Source organism: Sander lucioperca, chromosome 13, assembly GCF_008315115.2.
Source record: "Sander lucioperca isolate FBNREF2018 chromosome 13, SLUC_FBN_1.2, whole genome shotgun sequence".
NCBI classification, from domain to species: Eukaryota; Metazoa; Chordata; class Actinopteri; order Perciformes; family Percidae; genus Sander; species Sander lucioperca.
The window spans coordinates 11,342,410-11,367,501 of record NC_050185.1 but is presented as its reverse complement, the minus strand read 5'-3'; the positions used below and the strand labels follow the sequence as shown (position 1 = coordinate 11,367,501).

The 25,092-nt window shown below is 42.3% G+C and overlaps 2 protein-coding genes and 1 long non-coding RNA gene across 6 annotated transcripts; 1 reads left to right on the top strand and 2 right to left on the bottom strand.

The window, feature by feature from the left end:
- Nucleotides 1-963: 963 nt before the first annotated feature.
- rnf167 (ring finger protein 167) lies at nucleotides 964-8,506 on the bottom strand. 4 transcript variants are annotated; one of them, XM_031320184.2, is made up of 10 exons: nucleotides 8,437-8,506; nucleotides 6,367-6,487; nucleotides 6,194-6,274; nucleotides 5,964-6,101; nucleotides 5,112-5,199; nucleotides 4,922-5,012; nucleotides 4,648-4,753; nucleotides 4,232-4,325; nucleotides 3,916-3,996; nucleotides 964-3,638 (listed from the first exon to the last, which is right to left on the bottom strand). In XM_031320184.2, exons 2-10 carry the CDS (start codon nucleotides 6,469-6,471, stop codon nucleotides 3,220-3,222), a joined length of 1,203 nt encoding a protein of 400 aa, XP_031176044.1. In that variant the 5' UTR covers nucleotides 6,472-6,487; nucleotides 8,437-8,506; the 3' UTR covers nucleotides 964-3,219. The 4 variants fall into 4 exon arrangements, with proteins under 4 accessions (XP_031176044.1, XP_031176041.1, XP_031176042.1 ...); XM_031320181.2 differs by having other exon boundaries at nucleotides 8,071-8,502; XM_031320182.2 differs by having other exon boundaries at nucleotides 8,238-8,499.
- Nucleotides 8,507-10,233: 1,727 nt separating this feature from the next.
- LOC118496556 lies at nucleotides 10,234-10,785 on the bottom strand. Its single transcript, XR_004899142.1, has 3 exons — nucleotides 10,670-10,785; nucleotides 10,424-10,544; nucleotides 10,234-10,331 (listed from the first exon to the last, which is right to left on the bottom strand). It is a non-coding gene; the product is annotated as an uncharacterized LOC118496556 (long non-coding RNA).
- A 2,927-nt stretch (nucleotides 10,786-13,712) lies between these two features.
- Nucleotides 13,713-15,736, top strand: LOC116065020 (olfactory receptor 52K1-like). Its single transcript, XM_035990977.1, is given in 3 exon segments — nucleotides 13,713-13,761; nucleotides 14,781-15,282; nucleotides 15,577-15,736. Coding segments are annotated over 3 exon segments (711 nt in total).
- Nucleotides 15,737-25,092: the final 9,356 nt, after the last annotated feature.

The following is a 25,092-nucleotide window of genomic DNA, read 5'->3' as shown; positions in this document are numbered from 1 at the left end:
TGGGAGTTTGTTAGGAGGAATTGAAAGGACTGAATTCATCAGCTGTAGGAAGTCTTAATGAATCACCATTACACCCAAAGGCAGCCAACTCCTTATAGGCCATGCCAGCTGAACAGATCTGAAAAGACACAAGTATTAATGGTATATAAGCTCTTTTTCTCCATTGATGTAAAACATTCTGACTTTAAACAGAAACCTCATTTTTTACTCAATGCTGCCATTGTACCAATTACATTTAAATGTTTTTGATTAACCCAAAGTATTTGGTAACAATGACTCACCACCACTGGTATTATTACGTTAATTTAAAATAACCCAAAACATATTAAAGATCATAGGAAAAGGGACAACTGTATAAACTTTATTCAAGATATTACTGAACATAGAGCAGGAGGGAAGGAGCAGCAGGGAGACACCGTATGCTTATATGTACGCAGTGCTGTCATTGTGCTATAGTGTTTTTTAATGATCAGAGTAAAAGAACCTAACGACTCTAAATTCAGCAGGGTGTCCACGCTCTAGGCTAATTAGTTACATGCCAATAGGATTAAAGGCCTGGAATTAATTCCAAGAACATTTTCTTAGGTGAGCCATGCTTTTACAAAAGCTTAGTCCTTTCATTAGTCTTAATGAAACCACCTGCAACTTATGGCTCAGCACACTGGGGGCAGTAGGTGAAGATGATATTGACACTACATCTATAAACACGAGTCTTTATTCTTTTTAATGGAAATTCTTTTTAATGGAAATTATTTCCTTCTGTAATCATAGCATTATGTATTATAATTATATTGATTTCAGCTCAAATATTTACAAATATTTAAAAAATGGTAGAAGTTGTGGTAATAGCATACCCATTTAGTAACAATTTGCCCATGATCATGTATGACAATAGGCCATTATTGTATGGAAAGTTGTACTTCATTGTTCTTTTCTCATTTAAACACAACCGTGGCACCACAGTCCCGTTTCAATATCATTTAATCTTCCACAAATCACACATTAAATGCAGCTTTCCACAGAATGTGTTTCAAACCTGCTTGATACACAAAAATCATAATTGACACTGTACATTTATTATTTAAGTGTGATAAACTAGGCACATTCTAAATGAAGAAGAAAAAATAATAATTTGGGGTTATGTTTTTTCATTTGTTTCAGTTAACAGTCTCAGGGACATATAGATCAAAACAAAAGTACAAAGTCATTTGAAGCATACTGCAAAAAGAAAAACAAACATTTTATAATACAGACTATTGCCAACAAGTCCCAATCAAACGTTGATAGTGTTGAGTCTTTTAATTAATCGTCAGTAGAATATAAAGATGGAATGTTAGGATTTCAGAGTCCTACTGATTCCTCTCTTTCACTTCACTTTCACTTAACTTACTGAAAAACCCTTAGACACAGACTGTGCAGTGTTTGCTCGGTTATATGCAGTTGTGGGTCCTCTATTTGATTTGTGGTATAGATTGAGGTTATACAGTAGGACATGTTCTTTTAATTGATAAAAGAATCCTCAATACATGGAGCCCTAAATAATCATTCTGAATTCAGATTTTCTCTGACTGTAGTGCAGCAATAGACAATGAATACACAGGAAACATTGCTAACCATCCCATCTATGCAAAAAGGGAGTGTGGATAAATTTGTACAGTGTTAAAAAAATGTCCACACCCTGTAAGGTTATTATTACACTTTTTTTTTTAATTCCAGTTGTGAATTTACAATATGAGATCAAGGTAAACGCTGTGCATTTATTTGGAGAAGTGAAACAGGTTGGCTGAAACAACTTTTTAAGGTTTCTATTTGTACTGCTCTTTATGTAATTTAACAGCGTGGACCCCACCTAGGTCGTTTTATTAAAGACTATTAGAGACTTTCAGGTGCAAATCAAGCACGTCTAAGCTGTCTATCTGTATCATTACTAGCTGTACAAACGTGGAAACAGAGGCCGTCTCTTTTTTGTTCGTCACCATAAAAACATATGTGGAGCACATTTACAGACAACACAGGGACAAGATCAAAGCTTTCTAACCAGTAGTTTTAAATACTGGCTAGACAAGAGGAAAACAAAAGGAGTGTGATTTCTGTCCCTTCAATTTCCAAACATTTAACATACACATGTGCATCAAGGCCAATGTAAGGCAATGCTCTTTTTTCCTAAAAACACCTCGAGGGTCCCACGATTCAACATGTTATCATTCTGTTGTGTATATGTGTATATATATATATATATATATATATAAATGGAAAATATCCATTAATATTCATGAATCTATATTTTACTGATTCAAAAAAGCTAAAACAATATATAAGACCAAACCCTGTTAATTCTCACTGTGTTATTAATTTACAATATCAACTGACCTTTAATTTGTTGCTAAAAACCTGAGTTTGTTCAACTTGACAAACTGGATAAAGCTAAAGATATTTTCCTTAAACTGACCACACAATATTATCAATAACAATGTAAAAGCAGCAGAAATGTATAACATAATTGCAAAATTCTACTATGGCGTAATTTACTTTAGAATTTAAGAAAATCTGACATTTTAGAGAGCTTGAAAAAATGCAAAAAGACCTAAATGGATTAAAAGATAAAAACAAACATTCCCCCTCCACTTGCACATCCTTGTTAAGAACAAGCTGGTAAAAAGGGCTGTCAGATATAAAGCAATTATGATTCAGACAACAGAGAGTCTTTATACTGCACTTTCCTTACTTTCCCCATTGTGGGAATAATAAAGGATTTTGAATCTTGAAGATCCACTTTAGTATGAACACAGAATTCATTCTGTTTAGCAACACAGGCTTTACACTCTTATTTATACAGCACATTAGATTTATGAGGCCCATTCTTTTTGTGCAGCACTAGTGATTAGGTCGCGTGGTGTGTCCAAATTATGAATTAAAACATGCATTAAAACAGGAGGTCTACAGACACATTTAGGAGTATTGGAGGGAATATGTGTATATTAGTGGGTGGATGCTCAATGCTGGATTTTGGTAAAACTCTTCAATACATGTGCTGCATGTGCTTTGACACTAACAAGTAGACCTCCTCTGGCTACTGGGTAAAACATTCTGTCATAATAAATGTGTTACTTACCACAAATCTGCAAACTATTTTAAAGTACAGTGTGATAGCACGCCTGATGACACAAAGACCCTTTTTAGGTCAAACTAAGTAATCTTGTTGCAGCTATGTTCCAGGCATCAGATCTCCACTACATCCCTACCAATGAGCTGAGCCAGGTCGTCATCAGTGTGGTGCCTGTCCTCTCCTGCGTCATCACTGTCTGAGTCTGTGTCATCTGTGGGGGAGTGGTAGCCTTCATAAGCCAGAATGGGTGAGTCGCAGTGTGGAGGGGAGGCGAGGCACTGGGCAGTAGTGGTGGTGGCAGAATAGGCCCCTGGGCTCCCTGAGGGGGACCCCGGGTTGGACGGTCGGAGCAGAGGAGTGCGCTCCGAGTCTGCTTCGCCCCCCGTTCCTTCTCCCCCCCCACGTCCTCCAGTTTCCTCCTCAGACTCGGACTCGGAGTGCTCTGGGTTGTTGCGAGTGACGCGTTGTTTGCACACAGGACACGTCTTCTTGGTCTGTGTAAGCCACGGGTCCACACACTTGCAGTGGTAGGCTGACAAGCAGAAAGAGTGGCAGTTAGCAACAACGACTTCAGTGCAGGAGGACTTGGCAATTTCAAGTTTGGAGGAAAAGGGATAATGTACAACTTGGAGTACAATATTGTGCTTTTAAAGATGCACTAAGTAGGGGTACAAATATTGACTTGCAAGAAAGGGTACATTCATGTACTTTGTATTCAAATAGTACAAAAGCTTGTTGCACATTCAGTACATCAGTAGAGGTATTTTGCACTGCAACATACACATTTCATAGTAACATAAAATATTTACCATGTGAACAAGGTAATACTCGCAGCTTGTCACCTTCTTCATAATCATCCAGACAGATTGCACACACATCATAGTCGTCCCCTAAAACAGAGTAGAAAAGTTATTAATTTGAATCATTCAAATTATTTAATCAATTACTATTTCAATTCTTAGTAATATTTAATCTTAAGAACTTGTTCTATAAATAAAAAGCTCCACAGATAATTAAATACATTTTACAGACTTCAAATCCCCATGCAGGGAAAATGTGATGATTGCAATTAGTTCTGAATATTCTTAAAAACAACATACTACAGTAACAGTGCACACATGTTACCTTTCCTGAACTTGTGGATTGGAATCCGCTTCAGTTGTGCCTTGGACAAACGATTTTTCCTCAGCCTTTTTCTGTACTGTACACATCGTATAATCTAAACAATACAAAAAGACCATGTTACCGATGGCATGAGAATTAAATGCACAGATGAATTTGTTTATTGTGTTCATGTAGGACCCCACCACTCATAGTAAGTAAGAAAAAATTATTTAGAAAATAGGTTTTCAGATGTGTCTACTGAATAAATATAGCATCTAAAGAGGATAGTTAGCTGGCTCTGCTAAGCTTACTTATAATAGACTATCTTTGGAACCTGGATGACAAAACAAACACATTGTATAGTAATTATTGCACCACAATTATTTCCATCCAAAAAGGTATATTATTAGAATGCAAAACATAATATGCATACTTACCAAGACGACACACATCACAAGAATGATCATGCCAACTACTCCAGTGAATGGAATAAGGTAGTAGGAGAGTGGAAAAGCAAATTCCGGCTTGAGGATCACATAGGCCCTGTAGATACCAACATTATCATAAGCACTAGCGTTGAAAAGGTCAGTATGTATTGGTCTGTGCACATCTTATTCTGACTGTTAAGGTTTGGTTTGGTCTAGATTATATTTAGTTTGAAAAATGATTTCATACATTTATTTCTGAAAGCATTGAAATGCTTTTACTTACCCTTGTTCTGGAATTATGTAATTCCTGAGAATTTGGGAGGCATAGTAGCTGGTGAATACAGAGGGGATCTCAATTTCCTCTGCAATAGTGTCTGTAAAAAAAAAACAAAAAAAAAAACAAGGTTTACATTTTAGCCATTTTATTAAGATGGTGTGAATGTGTAAAGTTTAAAAATATAAAAGAGAATTACCATTGCTGTAGTTCATATTGAGCAGCGTGTCTGAGTACATGTTGTGAACGATTACAGCACTGTATCCAGCCTGCTGTGCATGCAAGACCTAAAAAAACAGTTCCACACATTAATCCAGTTTGCCTCACAGACACTTAAACATCAGAATCAGAATCAGAAAGGGCTTTATTGCCAAGTACGTTGCACATACAAGGAATTTGTCATGGTGTTGTTGGAGCATGTCACACATACAAATATAAGAAGGATAAAAAGATATAAACAATATAAGTATAAACATATACACACAGTACGTATTAATAACGATAAAATAAATTTAAATAAATAGTAAAATAAGTTAAACAGTAGTGAAAAGGGACGCTACAGCAGAGTAGGTACAGTGGCATGAGGAGCCAGAGGTGGGGTGTGGAGAGAGTCAGGATGGATTCCGGGCCTTGTTTAGAAGGCTAGTGGCGGAGGGGAAAAAACTGTTTATGTGGCGTGAGGTTTTGGTCCTGATGGACCTCAGCCTCCTGCCAGAGAAGAGTGACTCAAAGAGCTTGTGTCCGGGGTGGGAGGGGTCAGCCACAATCTTTCCAGCACGCTTCAGAGTCCTGGTGGCGTATAGGTCCTGGAGCGGCGGCAGATTGCAGCCAATCACCTTCTCAGCTGACCGAATGACACGCTGCAGCCTGCCCTTGTCCTTGGCAGTGGCAGCAGCGTACCAGATGGTGATGGAGGATGTGAGGATGGACTCAATAATGGCTGTGTAGAAGTGCACCATCATTGTCTTTGGCAGGTTGAATTTCTTCAGCTGCCGCAGGAAGTACATCCTCTATCCTCACATACTCAATGGTCACTCAAAATCTTACTGACCTTTATATCAAAATTGCATTCATAGCGTCTGATGAGAGCGATGAATTTGGTGGTGTTGACATCATAAGATAGTGGCAATGGAGGGGGAGGGTCTATTGCTGTACAGCCATTAAGTGGACGAGACGCCACCAAAATTCCCTTTCACACAAAGAAAAAAAAACATCATTATAAAAAGGACTATAACCTCTAATTTTCCTGTATGCACCTTTTCTCCAACAATCTGCTCTTACCATTAGTCCATCCTTAGGAAGTGGGGAGCCAAAAAAGGCAGGCAGGTCCTCAAACAACATGGAGGTCATATTGCTATAATGCTGCAAAAACATCATATACATAAAAGAACTGACATAATCTCCAGGAGAATTTGGGGAATCATATTTATTGCTAAAGCCTAAAGATTACTTACAGCATAGATATAGGCATGTGTGGGTGAGGGAACCAGTACGCTGCAGAAAACCACTATAAGGACACTCAATCGAGCTTCTACGCACCACACACCAAGGTGAGCCATCCTTGGTTGCACTAAACTGTGAAAAACATATGACAGTAAAACACATCATAATCAAGAGTCACAACCAGAAAAAAATTCTTTAGGTCTCAGGCTGGAGCTGATCTAGCAGTTTGGTTACAGCCTGGCATTAACATACTATTGCAAAAAGTCAATTCAGGTGGTAAAATGTTGTAAATATGCACATGGTTATGCAAATAAGGAACCGTAAACTGGCTCACCAGCATGCATTAACATGCACTCTATTGTAATGGCGTAACAGAGCAAACCTAAAACACCATTTAAACATGTCAACGTAGTAGTATGGATGTAGCTTAAACCAAATACTTTAGAAAGTGATTGTGATTCTGTTACTTTGTGAGACTAAAAATGTCCTCTCAAGACTATGGTTGTTGTTGTTTTATAAACAAAAGGACATATGCATAAAATGTATTGTATTGACATTTAACTGCAGGTTTGCTTTGAAATTGTACCAATTACCTGCAAAGCAATCCCTTTAATGTAGTTATCTGCAGTTGGTCTAAAACATCACTTAAGTGGTTGTAATGTCTTGTGGATAAGTTAATAAATCACTTTTTCTTGGTGTTAACATTTTATGGCTTACTCTTAAAATTAAGTCTTTAACCAACTATTTGGTCTCTCAATTCCTGTATTTTTGTTAAATTCAATTTTCTTTCTTGGCAGAATTGTTTGTTGTAGTGACACTGCAACCCTGTTGGTTATTTTGTTTACAAATGTAGGCAAAATAACTGTGGCAAAAGAATTGGAGTAATTACAATCAATACTATAATAACTATAATTCAGTTAAATACCCTACTGCCATTTAAAGAGATATCAGCAGAACCAGGCAGACAGTCTCAAATTTTACATTTTGAGTTTGAATATGCAAAGCCTGATCAACACATTATTTGCATGTGTTGGCCCTCATGTGGGCATAGAGTGCTCCTCGGCCTCAGATCTGGTTAACAATGCTGTTTTCGTATGCATCTATCTAATTTTGTGTACAGAAAATCAGGTTTAAGAAGCAAACATTATGATCAGGTAAAATAAGTGCAATGCTCAGGTGATTTGTGCTTGCAGACAAGATGTTAGCACAACAATTATGGACATGCCCACTTCCGTTTGTAGGTTACTTTATGGCACTAGATAGCAATGAACCCAAAGTACTGCCTCTTGTACTAACCTAAAACACGCTGAAATCTATTGTCCGTATTTTAAATCAACGTAACGCCTTTTGTGGCGTAACAGCCCAACGTTACAGAAAGTTAGTGGAGAAAGAATCTGCTGCTGTTGTGTTGCTTTTGTCGCTAAACGAAACTAAACGAAACATTAGCTAGTTATGTAGCTAACGTTAGCTAATGTTTCCTCATCAACTTCTTAGAAACAACTTGACTTAGCTAACGTTACTGTACTCATGCCAGGCGATTCGTTATAAAGTTAAATAGTTCTAGTAGTCTGCACCGCTGGACTGTTATTTACATTTAGGTTACTTATAACCTCCAGTATTGTTTATGTTCCTTTCAAAATAACAATAACAAATATACAACATATCAAAAGTCATCGGGGTAATGTGTAACTTAGTTAGCTAGTGACAAAACGTACCTTAAAATCCTGCTAAAATCGGCACCGTGAAGGTTGTAATCTAAACCCAGTCGTCTCACTTGGGTTTCTCACATGTCGTGTAAAAACGATTAAATTAGTTTTTCTATACGTCTAGCTACTTTCTCGACAATCATATAATTCCACAAGAAAAAGACAGGAAGGATTACCGTTAGCGGACGTCTGGCTAATGTTAGCAGATGTTAGATACCAGTTAACGTTACGTGACAGATTACTATATGCCTTCTTTGTAGTCCATGTACATCATATCATACACGGTTAGTAGTATATAAACCAATAATATGTTTGTCCACCGTGAAGGAGACACTTCGCCTGTGTGCTCGATTTCTCAAAGTTATGTTAGCTTGCTGCTAGCTTTGTTTGTTATTGCTTCTTGTTCCCTGGCTCTTCCTCGAGTTGTTAGGCAGATTGACTCACCAGCATCCTGACCCACAGCGCCACCAGCGGCCACAAGGACGACCAGCAATGAACGGAGTGCCCAGCAGGCTTGAATGTTAATTTAATCTAAAATAGCTAAACACGCAATGGACCCACAATTAAAGGGATTGAAGGAACTATGAAAGAAAGTATGTTATTATGATATTTTATAATAGAGTGATAACAGGAAATGCGCGTGAAAAAGAGATTTCACATGCAAAGGATTTCAGGCTGCATTTCGAGACGCAGAAAGAGACAAACATTCAAATGAACAGATTCCAATCATTCAGGCCAGCATCCACAGGTCACGTGACTGAATTACCTTTTACTCAGGCATGGCAATCCTGTGAGGGCCTATGAAAATAAGAGAGGGCAGAACAACCGCAGTGGACCTTCTCTTAATACATCCAAAGAAGACGGGCTTTGATACATCCATGAGTGGACCATATTGAATAACTTCAGTCATCAGGCCATACCTTCCTCAACACTGACCTCAAGTGGTAGAATCACTGTACTACTGTCTGAAGACTATATCAAAAGTGATAATAGACTGTATAAAACAAGAATAAAAAAAATAAAAAATGTTGTTTCAAATAGACACACGTGCGCGCGCGCACGCACACAAACACACGCACTAATGCACGAACAGGACCTATATACATGCAATGTGTTAAATTAAAACACGTCTTTGGGCCATCTTTTGGATTATTATCATCTCTATACATTGCACACATATTCTCTATACTTTATACTCTGACCTTTTTCACATTCCTTAGACAATATTTTGCCCGTTCCTTGTACAAAACTGTACAACAGAAATATTGTACGTATTTGCATTGTATTTTTTTCCACATCTCTATTATATCTTTTCTATAGTCTAACGTGTAGTCAGGGGCATATCACAAAATTCTGGGCCCTGCACAAAGGCATTCTCTATGGTCCCCTCCCTGAATCCACAGTTATTCACTCTAGTACCCCCTTTGTTGGAAACCTTAAAGACATACGTGATGCCAGAGGGTGGTCAATTTGATCTTCAAAACCATGTTGACCATTGATTGCTATTTATATTAAACATTTATAACAAACATGGTCTTTATACGTATACTCTGCCACGAGCCAATACTGCATGATGCAGCTCTAAGGCAGACTTAAACAAAATCCATATGAGTTTTCTTCACTTTATAATTTTTACGTTTTTAATATATTACTCTTAAAATCGAAGATGTAAAACTGTTATTTCATTCTGAATTCCAGCTTGTACAATGGAGAATAAGTGATTTTAAGGTAAAATTCAGGGTGAACTCAACTGAAATCAGAACAAATCAGGGATTGTAGTGTAGTAAAGCATGCAACTCTAGCTGTCCATTTATTGTCCATTGTACATCCTAAAGTGCAGTGCCCCTGCATTCTTCTTCCAATAAAAACATGCCGCTTATTAAATTAGAGCAACGCTGACGAGAAAAGATGAGATTTGCCATACAAGTGGTAGTCTTTCTGCCCAACAACATGTTTAGTGTGTAAATCACATTAGTTTTCTATTATTCTGACCAGTATTCCAATGTTTCATGTAAAAAATACAAAGCAAGCAAGAAAGTTTTATGTCGTTTTTTACTCCACCTAAGCCATTTCAGCTGCATTAAAATCAGCAACAAAAAACTACAAGCAGTTGATTTAACATTCCAAAGTACACTGTGTTACATTAGAGTAAAAAGCTAAATATGGTCCGTCACAACAGTGCCTTCTGTGATGCTTCTTGTTTTAGCATGGCTGAATGACATTTTTACGACTGCAATGACAGCTCTCATAGAAAATGAGACACACAGCACCTGGGAATAAACAAGAAACAATGCATTACAATTTGTCAGCAGATAAACACACACAGAATATTCACACACTGCATCTGATCATGAAAACTTACAAGAAGCCTTTTCCGCAGCCCAGAGGTCCGAAGAACAGTTCTGTTGGGAGGCAAACCTTTCTACACACTCCACTTAGACTGCTGCAAGACCAAGGGAATGATGCAGCCTCATTCTCCACAACTGTAATGATGGGAAACATTGTAGCTATGTTTAATGAATAAATATATTGTCTATAATCTCTGGAAGCATACAAATGTGCAGATTAGAGCTACAAAAACGTACAGAGAAATGTTATCAAGACTTACCATTTAGCAGTAAGACAACCAAGAGTGCCAAAACAACCACACGATGACAAGACATTGTTGTGTCTGATGCTGTTGCTGAGGATTAGCCTCGGGTCTGTATATTGGTCAGAGGGGAGGAGTGAAGATAATTTGAAGCAGCATACTGGTCACTGGGTTTTATATTATAGGATTATCAGAATCCTTAAGAGAACATGCTTTTCTTAATCCCATTTAAGAAACCTACAGCACTGTGCCAAACCCGTGACCAACTGTTGTCATGAGACAGGAGACAAACATTCCCAAGAAGCTGCTTGTTTTCAAGATGATTTAAAACCCATGCACATCCTTAATCCTTATTGCTTTCTGAGATTGAGGACATAAACATAGAAGTTCTAAGCATCAGAGAAGACATTTTCTCATAAATTGTCACTAATGTACCTATTTTTATGGAGGAGAGCATTTTGTAAATAGCATTAAAACTTTCCCAGACAGAATAATCTAAGACCACATTTTTTAAAACAAATGATTGTAGGATTGAGTAATTGATTAATGTTTTTAAATTAATTGTTATTGTATCTCTTTTTGCAAGCTCATTTGGGCCTTGGCACATTCAAATTGAGTTACCTCAGTTTCAGAGAGGATGTTTAAATGTTTTATCAGGAGTATTTAGATTCACAAAAAACTGCTTACTCACTATTACATCACATTATTACATCTTATGTGGTGTGGTTGATTACTTTGTATAGTATGTTTTTATTCTTTCAGTTAAGCTTTAGCAATTCCTCCGCCCTATACATTGCAACCGTTTTAGTTGTAGAGGTGTTGGTGACCCAACAGCAGTGTTATCAGGGGTCTGGGCACCTGGACATCTGAGGAGAATTGGTCTCAAGTGACAGGCCTAACAAATGAGAAGAGAAACTAACAGAGTCGTATGTAAGTTGGCATGTGGTGGTAGCATTCCTTCTTCAAAGAGACATTGCTTAAACTCTCTAATACAGTCAGAAAATATATATTTCACTAAACATCTGGTTAGACATGGACAACAAGTTTGCCTTCATCTCTGAAGTAGAATGTGGGTTAGTTTCTGTCTGCGTATACATGTTAACCCAAATTAACTGAAATAAAAACAGAGGTTATACTGCAGTATGAGAACTGCACTGTTGGATACGTACAAGAAAACTGCAGACCCAGCTCAAGGGAGGCAACGACACTGGAGAAGAGCCAAATATACTAGGGTCTAGGTAAGACACGCATCCTATTTTTGGAGACAGCAACCAATGACACAGTATAATGCTGTGCCATGTAGCTGTCATTAACCTTGCCTCGACTAACACTTTAAAGAGACAGTTTAGATGGGGTTTTCAACTGACTCAATCAGAGGCACTGGTATTGGTAACAGCAGGGTGTACATGCAAGGCTGAGCCCACTACTCATTAGAACCACTAAGTGGGAAACAACTGTTTGACATAGAGCAGAGCAGTCCTCAACATTGGCCTCTTTAGTGCACAAATTTAAGGAGTGTGGTGTGTAACCAAGGGTAAGATGGGGCCTCTTTTGAGGGGCTACGGTTTACTTTTAAAATAGTCATGCATTTGAGTAGATTTAGTGAATAGAATATACGGTATTTTAGGGCAGAAACACGCAGAAAGCAACAAAGCCACCAGGAATTGCAAACACCTCCTATACTGCCACCTGTGGGCAGATACATCATATAATCAAACCAGTTCACCACTGCGTTCACTGATATTGTTGCTGTTTAGGGTCACCAGTAAAGTAGAGGAGCTGCTGAATCAAGCATCACACGTAAAATACTAGTCTACAATTTACAATAAATGCTGGTCACAGGTTTGGTTGGCTAGCTTGCAATGCTTTCCCACCACTTCCAGAGCTCAGTTCATCTATTTTATATTTGCCCTCTGTACAACCTGCCCCTCACTCGCCACCAGCCATCGTGATGAGTACAACGGGGTGATGGATATGTGTCTTCTCAGAGAAAATGAATCGAAACCAGCACCTCTGCCCAACTTGCCATGTTGGTATTTTTCTTATGCACGCTGTTAAAAAAAAGCTAATTGTTTTATGATGGTATAAATAAATGATTGTACAAATTATTGCTGTGTTTTGCATTAGCTCAGAGGTTACAACCCCTCGGACACAGTTTCACCAGAGTTACATCAGTGTTCTCCAAAGGGAAGTCATTACTGTTTTCTTCTCATCCCCTTGTCTCTATTCTCAAGGTGCTGTCCAAAGAGGTCTCACCAGACCTGTGGCAAAACAGCAGTGTCTAATTGCTTTCTAGAGGAATGGAAACACAAAGTGGACTAATGACCTCTAATGAGTGTGTTTATCCATTTATGGCTTGCATCATCGGTGCAACACTTTTGTGGCATTCAAATTAGCAGTGCATTATTTACAGATTTATCTGATAAGTAGAGGTCACACAGAAAAGTTTCAAATTTAAGGGAAATTGTAAGATTTAGAACAAATTAGACTAAAACAAAACTGCAAAATAAGAGATTTTAAACACAAGGTTGAAGGTACTGATATTCAGGACTACAAAGAGCTGTTACACATTACAAATAAGCAGAGAACCATCACTTTTCACACCACACTTTCCTTTTCTGCTACAGAGTCAGGCATGAATGTCTAGCAATTATTTTAGTGGCTTACAGTGGCTTAAATCCATATGTGATATGCCAACAGATTGCTGCGTAGTGCACAGTCTGACAACACAACTGCCTTGCTCAGTCCTCTAGTCTAGAGGCCTTGTGTCAGCTGAATGGAAAGATAGTCCAGATACCAGTTCTGGGGCAGCTCCTCATGACCTGAATCCTTAATGGCATCATTGGATGAATTTAGGTTTATTGCCATCCGTAGTGCATTCGTGGGTATAGCAGCTGTGCGATCCTTTAACTAAACTATTTGTCCGTCCCAAATGACCTCTGATGCTACATGAAGCTTTTTGACTTCCCTTTCACACAGGTGATTGGGAAAAGATGCGTTGATTGTGTCTTATGTGTGCTTTGACATGTTTTGGAGAAAGCACAGCTTCCTCACTTGGAGTATGGCTGCTGCAGCGGCCCTCTTCGAGTCTGCCCTAATGTCTGCCTCCAGTTTGTCTGATTGGTCTGTGGTCAGTTTTGGGTGCTGCTGGTCCACATTGAGTAATGTTAAAAGGCCACCCAAGCCTTAAGCAGCACATGGTTGTGAAGAGGATGATCACACAGGTAACTGTAGTTTTAAATGTGTGTTTCTGTACTCTGAACCATTAACTTTGACAGATATGTATGAAATAAAAATGCTTTATAACTGAGAAATCATTGCTTGCCTGGGTGACTTAGACTCAAATCTTTCATAAAACCTTAAAGGTCCCACGACATGGTGTTCTTTGGATGCTTTTATATAGGCCTTAGTGGTCCCCTAATACTGTATCTGAAGTCTCTTTCCCAAAATTCAGCCTTGGTGCAGAATTACAGCTACTAGCGCCAGTCCCACAATGAGCTTTCCTTAGTATGTGCCATTTCTGTGTATGTAGCTATTGAGGAAGAGAGAGGGGGGGCAAAGTGGAGGGTGGGGGTGTGGCCTTGACCAACTGACACTTTGCTCGTTTGAAAGCCATGATGTCTCTCTCTCATGGGTGGGCCAAATTCTCTGGGCGGGCAAAGCAGAGAAAGGGGAGGTAACCTTCCTCCTTATGACCTCATAAGGAGCAGATTCCAGATCGGCCCATCTGAGCTTTCATTTTCTCAAAGGCAGAGCAGGATACCCAGGGCTCGGTTTACACCTATCGCCATTTCTAACCACTGGGGGACCATAGGCAGGCTGGGGGAACTCACATTAATGTTAAAAAACCTCATAAAGTGAAATTTTCATGCCATTGGACCTTTAAAGTTTGGTGTAAATTATTTGTGATATTTGGTACCATTTGGCCATAATACAAGATAAGATCATCTTTACTGATCCCACACAGGGGGAATTCACATGTTACAGCAGCTCAAGAGTTTAGAAAAGCAAATCAAATAAAGACAAACAATAAAACTGAAATGTAGTATATGTCATAATACATTTATATTTTGGCAAGTAAAATTGTGTTAAAACTCAATGTCTTTTTCTTTTTAGAACTGAAACACAGAGAACGGAACGACACTAACATTCACAATGACTGCATACGCTGTCATGGAAAACTACAAACATGGGCTGTTAAGTGTGTTCCTCCTGCTGTATATTAGTACTATAGCTTTGAATGCCCTGCTAATTACTATCATACACCAAAACATAGAGTTGCATCAACCTATGAATATGCTCATATCCGAGACGCATAAAATGCCTGTGAAGTGGTGAATGGCTCAAGTCTATTTCCTACACACATATGCAAGTGCTGAGTTTTGTGAGTTAGCTGTCATGGGATACGACAGATATGTTGCCATATGTTGCCCACTACATTACCACAGCATCATGTCTAATTCAAAGACAGGGAAGCTTGTTGCATTGCATCCCTGCATGAACATGGAACTGGTCAAAAATTCATGTACAAATGCAGCATACATAAGTATTGTGGGACTTGTACATATTCTGTTTCTTGTTGTGCCTCAGGTAGTATTGATTGTTTCCTCGTATGCATAAATATCAAATGAGCGTAGGAAATGACACATGAATGCATTTCCGCCTTTAATGGTTAGGACAGCTACATATGAAAGGGGAGAGAGAGGGGGAAGACATGCAGGAAATCATCACAGGTCATACTCGAACCCTGGACCTTCTGCTTCGAGGAATAAACTTCTACATATGTGCCCCTGCTCTATCAACTGAGCTAACCCTGCCACATCCAAACTAGATTTAACATGAGTCATTCTTCTATTAAAGGCATACTATGTAACTTTTTCCTCTTCGGTCCCCCTACTGGGAAGTTACATAGTATGCCTTTAAAGCACGAGCTTCCTGTCTTTATACTTTGTCATCATTCCATCAATTGTCAACCCAGTGTTGTATGGACTCGGTACACAAATAATAAGAGTTCATATCCTGAAACTGTTTGTTAGATACAAAATCCTGCCAAGACATTTGGTAAAGGCAGTGATTGCAGCTTAAACTCTTAAACTTAAACTTAAAAATGTTTACATTGTAGTGACATTTAGAATAAGTTTTACAGACACTGTACTGTTTCATATTAGATTGTATATAACAATAACATGACTTAGTTATGTTCTTTATGAAGTGGTTACTCTCCCTTAACCTTTGCTGTCCTTTTTTCTTGCCATTATGGAGCTAAAGATAAACTAAATTAAACTATAGATCTTTTCATTTAATGCTATGGTTCAAATTAGGAAGTGGAAAACAAGATGGAATCTTTTTAAGCATATATATTACTGTTTAATTTGATGATAATACTTGGTTTTGTGCTAATTTATGATAGTAAACATTGCTCAGTGTCAGAAATAAATATAAAAGATAATATTTTACCTTAACCTTCAATAATAAGTTGGAAATTAAGGTGAGGACCTGCAGACCTAACACAAAGAGTTGGAATCACTAATTCATCACTTATCCTCCCAATTGCATGAGTCAATTCACATTCAGTCATTTGCTTGTAATTTGTTGTTCTGCATTTGCACGTGAATCGTAATTGTGAACAATACGTAAAATAATATACTTATGTGGGTTTGTTGTATTATACATGAATAAATATGTTTCAAAATACATGATCAAAACTGTATTTTGTTGGAGCAGTCAGTTGTTCAACAATCATTATTAAAAGGTTATATAAGTTGACCTGTAACATTGCAGTTGAATGAGATCTTGATCTGCCAAACTACAGTTTGAATCATTTAAATCACTGTTATCCATCCATCCATCCATTTTCGTCCGCTTATCCGGTGTCGGGTCGCGGGGGAGCAGCTCCAGCAGGGGACCCCAAACTTACCTTTCCCGAGCCACATTAACCAGCTCCGACTCGGGGATCCCGAGGCATTCCCAGGCCAGGTTGGAGATATAATCCCTCCACCTAGTCCTGGGTCTTCCCCGAGGCCTCCTCCCAGCTGGACGTGCCTGGAACACCTCCCTAGGGAGGCGCCCAGGGGGCATCCTTACCAGATGCCCAAACCACCTCAACTGGCTCCTTTCGACGCGAAGGAGCAGCGGCTCTACTCCGAGCTCCTCACGGATGACTGAGCTTCTTACTCTATCTCTAAGGGAGACGCCCGCCACCCTCCTGAGGAAACCCATTTCGGTCGCTTGTACCCTGGATCTCGTTCTTTCGGTCATGACCCAGCCTTCATGACCATAGGTGAGGGTAGGAACGAAAACTGACCGGTAGATCGAGAGCTTTGCCTTCTGGCTCAGCTCTCTTTTCGTCATAACGGTGCGATAAATTGAATGTAATACCACACCCGCTGCGCCGATTCTCCGACCAATCTCCCGCTCCATTGTCCCCCCACTCGCGAACAAGACACCAAGGTATTTGAACTCCTTCACTTGGGGTAAGGACTCTTTCCCTACTTGGAGAAGGCACTCCATCGGTTTCCTGCTGAGAACCATGGCCTCAGATTTAGAGGTGCTGATCCTCATCCCAGCCGCTTCACACTCGGCTGCGAACCGATCCAGTGAGTGCTGAAGGTCACAGGCCGATGATGCCATCAGGACCACATCATCTGCAAAAAGCAGCGATGAGATCCCCAGCCCACCGAACTGCAACCCCTCTCCACCCCGACTACGCCTCGATATCCTGTCCATAAATATTACAAACAGGATTGGTGACAAAACGCAGCCCTGGCGGAGACCAACCCTCACCTGAAACGAGTCCGACTTACTGCTGAGAACCCGGACACAGCTCTCGCTTTGGTCGTACAGAGATTGGATGGCCCTGAGAAGAGACCCCCTCACCCCATACTCCCGCAGCACCTCCCACAGTATCTCCCGGGGGACCCAGTCATACGCCTTCTCCAAATCCACGAAACACACGTAGACCGGAGAGTAAAGATCTGGTCCATTGTTCCACGGCCAGGACGGAATCCGCATTGTTCCTCTTCAACCTGAGGTTCGAGTATCTGCCGAACCCTCCTTTCCAGCACCTTGGAGTAGACTTTACAGGGGAGGCTGAGAAGTGTGATACCCCTGTAATTGGCACACACCCTCTGGTCCCCCTTTTTGAAAAGGGGGACCACCACCCCGGTCTGCCACTCCTTAGGCACCGTCCCAGACTTCCACGCAATGTTGAAGAGGCGTGTCAACCAAGACAGCCCCTCCACACCCAGAGCCTTGAGCCCCATCATCCTCCAGGTCTGCCTCTAATATAGAGGGCGTATTAGTCGGATTCAGGAGTTCCTCAAAGTGCTCCTTCCACCGCCCTATTACCTCCTCAGTCGAGGTCAACAGCGTCCCATCCTTACTGTACACAGCTTGGATGGTTCCCCGCTTCCCCCTCCTGAGGTGGCGAACGGTTTTCCAGAAGCACCTTGGTGCTGACCGAAAGTCCTTCTCCATGTCTTCTCCAAACTTCTCCCACACCCGGTGCTTTGCCTCTTTCACGGCAGAGGCTGCAGCCCTTCGGTACCTTGCAACTGCCTCCGGAGTCCTCTGGGATAACATATCCCGGAAAGACTCCTTCTTCAGTCGGACGGCTTCCCTGACCACCGGTGTCCACCACGTGTTCGTGGGTTACCGCCCCTTGAGGCACCTAAGACCCTAAGACCACAGCTCCTCGCCGCGTTAAATTCCAACATTGGTCCTTCGAGCCGGATTTATTGGCTACTTCAGAAGATGTCATCAGAAGAAGAATCAGCACCGCTCTCCCAACCCGAGCCCAGGGGGAGACCAGCCAGGCAACATCACACCCCCAGGTATTTGGAGGATTATGTCCTTGACTACAGCCATCACCGACCTGACCTTTCCTCCTGCCATCCCGAGAGAGAGCCAGAGGAGCAGAAAGGAGCAGCAGTGAGTGGTAGCCAGGCAGATATAACATCCAACCTGGGCAGGTACACAGTCACACACAAATCCAAAGCTACAGACCTTCTGAGTATGGATTCATTAAAGAACCTAGTTGAGTCCCTCTCCGGGAAGGAAAGGCAAGAGGCTGCTGAAATCGCTCAACTTACCAGCAAACTAGCTTAGTACGAGGCACGACAGCGCAGACGCCAGGAGTTAATGGACCGTATTACATCATACTTAATGGAGGAAGAAGTAGGTGAGGCCCCTCCACGCATGGAGAGCGCAACACACTCACCAACACCACCTCCCACAGTGATTCAACACAACATAAATCCAGTCTATTCACCCTCACCTGGGCCGACAAACTTGTCCCATAATACAGAGCCTTTGTACCTCTCGACGTTCGCTGGACCCTGTCGCTGCCTGGTTGGTGCCGGTGGCGGGCCCGGATGTGGTGTTCCGCCCCCGCGGACCCTGCTCTCCTCGTCTCCGCTGGCGCGGAGTAAATCTGGGGAACCTGCGGCCTCTGTGTCGGGCTTCCTTGTCAACTGTTCGCCCTGATCCGCCAGCTCTTGCTAGGTTTGGCCTGGTAAACGCCAGATCGCTTGCGAATAAATCATTTATCCTTAAGGACTTCTTCATATCCCGGGAACTGGATTTCCTCTTTATCTCCGAGACCTGGCTGAGTGTTGGTGAGTCTAGTGTCTTCACAGAACTTTTACCTGATGAGTGCTGCTTTTTTAACTCTCCTCGGATGTCTGGTCGTGGAGGAGGTATTGCAACTGTTTTTAAGAGTGATTTTAAATGTAAACAGTTATCGCTGTCATCCCTCTTCACCAGCTTTGAACTCAGTTTGTTTGAGCTGGGGCATTCTCACACGGTGCTGTGTGCTGTGGTCTACCGGCCTCCCAAATACAACAGAGACTTTTTAACAGAATTTTCTGTGTTTTTGGCTGATATTATGCCCAAATATGACCGGGTCCTTATTGTTGGAGATTGTAACATTCATGTGTGTTGCCCTGAAAACCCTTTGGCGCGAGACTTTTTAAACATCATTGACTCTTTTAATCTGGTGCAGTCTGTACTTGGGCCTACACATGAACGTGGTCACACACTTGATCTTGTTTTATCTTATGGTTTGCCTGTTCTTAACCTGGTGGTCTGTGACGCTTTTTTCTCGGATCATATGCCTGTACTTTTTGAAGCTGCTGTTTGCTGTCACACAGTTAAACCTCGCGCTGCTGCTCGCAGATGTCGAGTTTTTAACCCCTCCACTGCTGCTCACTTCTCCGCAGTTTTCAGCCAGATCTGCGTTATTCCCGAGTCTGTGTGTGAGGATACAGAGGCTCTTAACTTATGGTTTCTCGACACCTGTCAAACTGCTATAGACATTGCTGCTCCATTAAAGACCAGGCAGAAGAAAGCCAAATCAGAGCCTTGGCTGAATGAAACAACCCGCACTGCCAGGCAGGACTGCCGAAGAGCTGAGCGAAAGTGGAAAAAGGATAAATTGCAAGTCTCTTTTCAAATATTGAAGGATTGCTGGCGTCATTACCAATCCACTGTGAAAGAGGCTAAAAGAAAATATTTTTCTGATATTGTTCTTCTTAACTGTTGTAAACCCCGTGTGTTGTTTAAAGTTATCAACTCGGCTCTAAATGCACCACAGACTGTAATTGAGGCCTCTCCTGCTGTGTGTGAGGATTTTCTTCACTACTTCATTGATAAAGTCACTTCTACCAGAGCACTTATTTCACCTTCTACTTCTTTTCCTTCGGTGTTTGTCCCCTGCCCTGCTGTGTTTGACATGTTTGAGCCTGTGACCCTGTCTTTTGTGCAGGAGATTGTGGGTCATCTGAAGCCCTCTGGTTCTCCGGATGATACTGTCCCACCTCGATTTTTTAAGGAGGTTTTTACCACTGTTGGGCCATCTTGTCTCACAGTTATTAATAGCAGTCTTTCCTCTGGCGTAGTCCCGGTAAATCTTAAACATGCAGTTGTGCTGCCTTTATTAAAAAAACCTGGGCTGGATCCTACTATTTTGACAAATTTTAGGCCTATCTCCAAATTGCCCTTCTTCTCTAAAATCTTAGAGAAGATTGTATATTCCCAGCTCATGGACTTTTTAAATGAACAAAATATTCTTGAAATTTTTCAATCTGGTTTTAAAGCATTGCACAGCACAGAATCGGGGCTTTTAAGAGTTTTTAATGATATCTTTTTAGCTACTGACTCTGGTCACTGTGTTATCCTTGTACTTTTAGATTTGACTGTAGCATTTGATACAGTGGACCATGACATCCTCATTGCTCGTTTGGAGCAGTGGGTGGGCGTCGGTGGCACAGCACTGGAATGGTTCAGGTCCTACCTGTCACATCGGACTTTCTGTGTCGGCCTTGATGACTCTGTGTCCTCCACTGCTCCTCTCTCATGTGGGGTCCCACAGGGCTCGGTGCTTGGCCCTCTCTTATTTTCTCTATATTTACTCCCACTTGGTTCCATTCTCAGGAAACATGGCATTTCTTTTCACTGCTATGCGGACGACAGTCAAATCTACCTTCCCCTTAAAAAGTCTGATTCCTACTCTGTTAACCAACTGCTACAGTGTTTACACGACATTAAAGCTTGGATGTCTTTAAATTTTCTAAATTTTAATGAAGAAAAGACAGAAGTCATGGTCTTTGGTGGCTCGTCTGTGACCACCCCCCTAGTTGATCTGGGTTCTCTTGCACAGTATTGCAAGCCAATTGTGACAAATTTGGGGGTAAAAGTGGACTCAGACCTCAAATTTGATAGCCAGATTAAAGCTGTGGTGAAGTCCAGCTTTTTCCAGCTAAGGCAGCTGGCAAAAATCAAACCAGTCCTTGAGAGACAGCATTTTGAAACAGTAATCCACGCCTTTGTGACCACTCGGCTGGATTACTGTAATGCACTTTATATAGGGGCTAGTGGGTCCTCCATTGCTCGGCTGCAACTGGTACAAAATGCTGCTGCACGTCTTTTAACTGGCACACGCAAGTACGAGCACATTTCACCTATTTTAGCTTCACTCCACTGGTTGCCTGTCCATTTGAGGATTCATTTTAAAATTCTTTTATTTGTTTTTAAAGCTTTGAATGGCCTTGCCCCACCTTACCTCTCTGAGCTGCTGCACCCCTACACTCCCAGCCGATCTCTCAGGTCAGCTGACCAGCTGCTCCTGATGGTGCCTAAAGCTCGGCTTAAGCTCAGAGGGGACCGAGCGTTTGCCGTTGCAGCCCCAAAACTTTGGAATGGACTGCCTCTGCACATTAGACAGTCCTCCTCTCTGTCTAATTTTAAAAATCTACTTAAAACTCACCTCTTTTCTTTGGCCTTTTAACTCCTGGTAGAGTGTTGATCTTATGTGTATACTTGCATATTTGTATGGTGTTTGTGTTTGTTAAAATCGTGCTATATAAATAAAGTGGATTGGATTGGATTGGATTAGAGCCACACAGTGAGAGACGCCATGAGAAGTCCCTGGTGGTTAGGACAAAGACGATACATCACGTTCCAAGTAAAGAGGCTGAACAATTGAATGGTCAAACAGGAAGGGACACACAGTCCTCTAGCCCTTAATTTCATGATATTGGATTCAGACCAATTCATCCAACCCCACAGCACCAGCAGGGCTCCCTATTTTCACCAATCGCTGGCACAATAACTCCGCTACCTCCAGGACCTGTACCATTACAGCCCACTAGACTGTCCTATCCCTATGTTGCTCCCGATCAGTCTGCCTCACCTCCAGTGCAATGGCAGTTACCTGCTTCAGATCCTTTATCTGCAGTCTAACATGCCTCAAGGCTATCAGACTGTGCTAAAACCGCAGCCGCGACAAGAGGCCGTCCCTGTTTCAGCGGGCTACACTCCTGCCCACTGTGGTCCTACATATCCGTTAGCCTCACTGCCTCATACCCTTACCTCTGCTCAACTATTGAATGGCTCAGCACTGGCGGTCCCATCTCAGCTGCCCTCAGCCCCGACTGTAGCACTACCTGGCTTCGGCACGCCACCTCCCACATTGTATGGTGCACCGAAACCCACTATTCCAGATTTCTCATCCGACAGCGAGAGAGAGTTCGCCAATCTGAAACTGGCTTTGGATAACCTCCTCGAACCTCACCTGGGACTGACTGAGAAATACAAGTATCATGTACTGCTGGAACATCTTAAACTCCCAGAGGCTCAGATGATAGGTCAGTCTTGCCGCCACCATCCATACCCGTACTCAGCCGCTATGCAGGCTCTACAGCTGCAGTATGGCCAACCACACCAGCTGGCTCAGAGTGAAATTGCGGCAATCCTCACTTCACCTGATGTGAAAGCTAACGATGCCCGTAGCTTCCAGAGCTTCTCCTTACAGGTTCACCTCCTAGTTAGCATGCTGCTTTCACTGGAGGGACCCCAAGGTATTGAGCTTAATTGCTGCTCACACGTGGACCGTCTGCTCAGCAAGCTACCGAAATATCTCCGGGATGGATTTATTGAGTCCCTACAGCTACAGGGGAAGCTTAACTCTGCAAGCCTGAACCCCTACAATCTGCAGGACTTTGCTGGATGGCTCCAATCCAAGGCCCAACAACAGCGGCTGTCCAATTGGTTACTACAATGCTACCAACAAGAGAAGCCTCCAAGTAATTACAAGGAGAAGGTTCCAGCCAAGACCAGGAGTCAAAGTGCTACCATTTACCATGGTGCAGAACCAGCAAAGCCCAAGGTATCTGGCCCTCCTATGCAGTCAAAACCCAAGAAGCCATTCAAGGTGCACTGTCTTTTCTGTAACAGCAATGAGCACTATATTACTCGCTGCGACAGCATTAAAGAGCAACCTACAAAGGAACTGATTGGATGGATAACTGAAGGGAAGCGCTGCTGGAAGTGTGCTCGTTCCCATCCACCGGAGACATGCAACCTCAAGAAACCCTGCAGTGACTGTGGTGGCATTCACCTTCAAGTCCTCCATGGTGTAGCCCAAAATTGTTCCATCAACCCTGAGTCTGGCACTTTTGAGAGTCGGATCTATCTGACACCCTCCATCCCGTCAGGCAACGTGCTTCTGAAAGTTGTGCCTGTCCTACTACATAACAACTCCAAGTCAATGGAAACCTTTGCAGTCTTGGATGACGGTGCTCAGCGGACCATGATCCTACCTACTGCTGTACAGCGGCTCCAGTTAGCCTTGCCCTCCGTACTGTACGACCTGACATTACTCACCTCAGTGGATCCAGGGTTACCTTTGAGATTTCCCCCAAAGATAATCCAGGGAAGCGCTATAAGGTCCAGGGAGCCTTCACTGCTTCAGGCCTGGAGTTGGTGGAGCAGAACTACCCAGTCCAGACGCTCCAGAGACGGCACGCTCATCTACGGAAGATTCCGCTTCACCCCTTTCACAATGCACAAGTGACACAGTGCTAATAGGGTCAGATCATGTTCACCTCATTACTGCCATTGAGCCGGTGCGCCAAGGTGCCAAAGGCGGCCCCATAGCCATCCATACTGCCCTCAGGTGGGCTCTACAAGGTGCTGAGGGGTGTGATCCAAACTAAACATCGGTGCCTCAGTTCCTCTTCCTTTCTGTAGCCAGTCCGGAGGATCCCCTTTACCGAAACGTCTAGAGATTATGGCAGCTCGATGTCCTCCCTTATCGAAGCGAGAAGGTGGTTACCCGCTCCAGAGAGGATCAGGAGGCCATAAAGCTTCTTGAGGATAAAACCCAGCGGGTCGACGTCGGGGGAGTTCAACGTTACGCTACTCCCCTCCTGCGCAAGTCAGGTGCACCCAAACTGAAAGGTTCCATCCAGTCGGTTACAGCTAACTTGAGGAGCACAGAGAAAAGACTCAAGAAAGATCCACAAAAAGCAGCTGTCTATTCAGCAGAGATTGCCAAGCTTGCCCAAGCAGGATACGTCACCAAGCTACAGCCTGAGGAGGTAGATCAGTCAGAAGAGTCTTAGTACCTTCCTCATCGTTTGGTACACCACAACAGCAAACCAAGATTGGTCTTCAACTGCTCATTCCAACACCAGGGAATGTCGCTAAATGAGCAACTGCTGCCGGGGCCCACCTTGGGCCCGTCCCTGCTAGGAGTCCTCCTGCGATTCCGACAGCACCAGGTTGCTATCAGTGGGGATATCCGGGGAATGTTTCACCAGATCCGTCTGCGGCCTGAGGACAAACCCCTTCTCAGATTCATCTGGAGAGACCTGCGCAGCGAGGACCCACCTGATGTGTATGAATGGCAGGTGCTGCCATTTGGTACAACGTGTAGTCCTTGCTGTGCCATTTTCGCTTTGCAAACGCACGCTCGTCATTACCAGGACAGTCATCCTGACATTCCACCATCAGTGGAGTAAGGCTTTTATGTGGACAACTGCCTCGAGAGCCTTCCCAACATACCTGCCGCCAAGGATCGAGTGGACCAACTACGCAGCCTACTGGCCGAGGGAGGGTTTGAGCTACGGCAGTGGGCCAGTAACCGACCAGCAGTAGTAGCT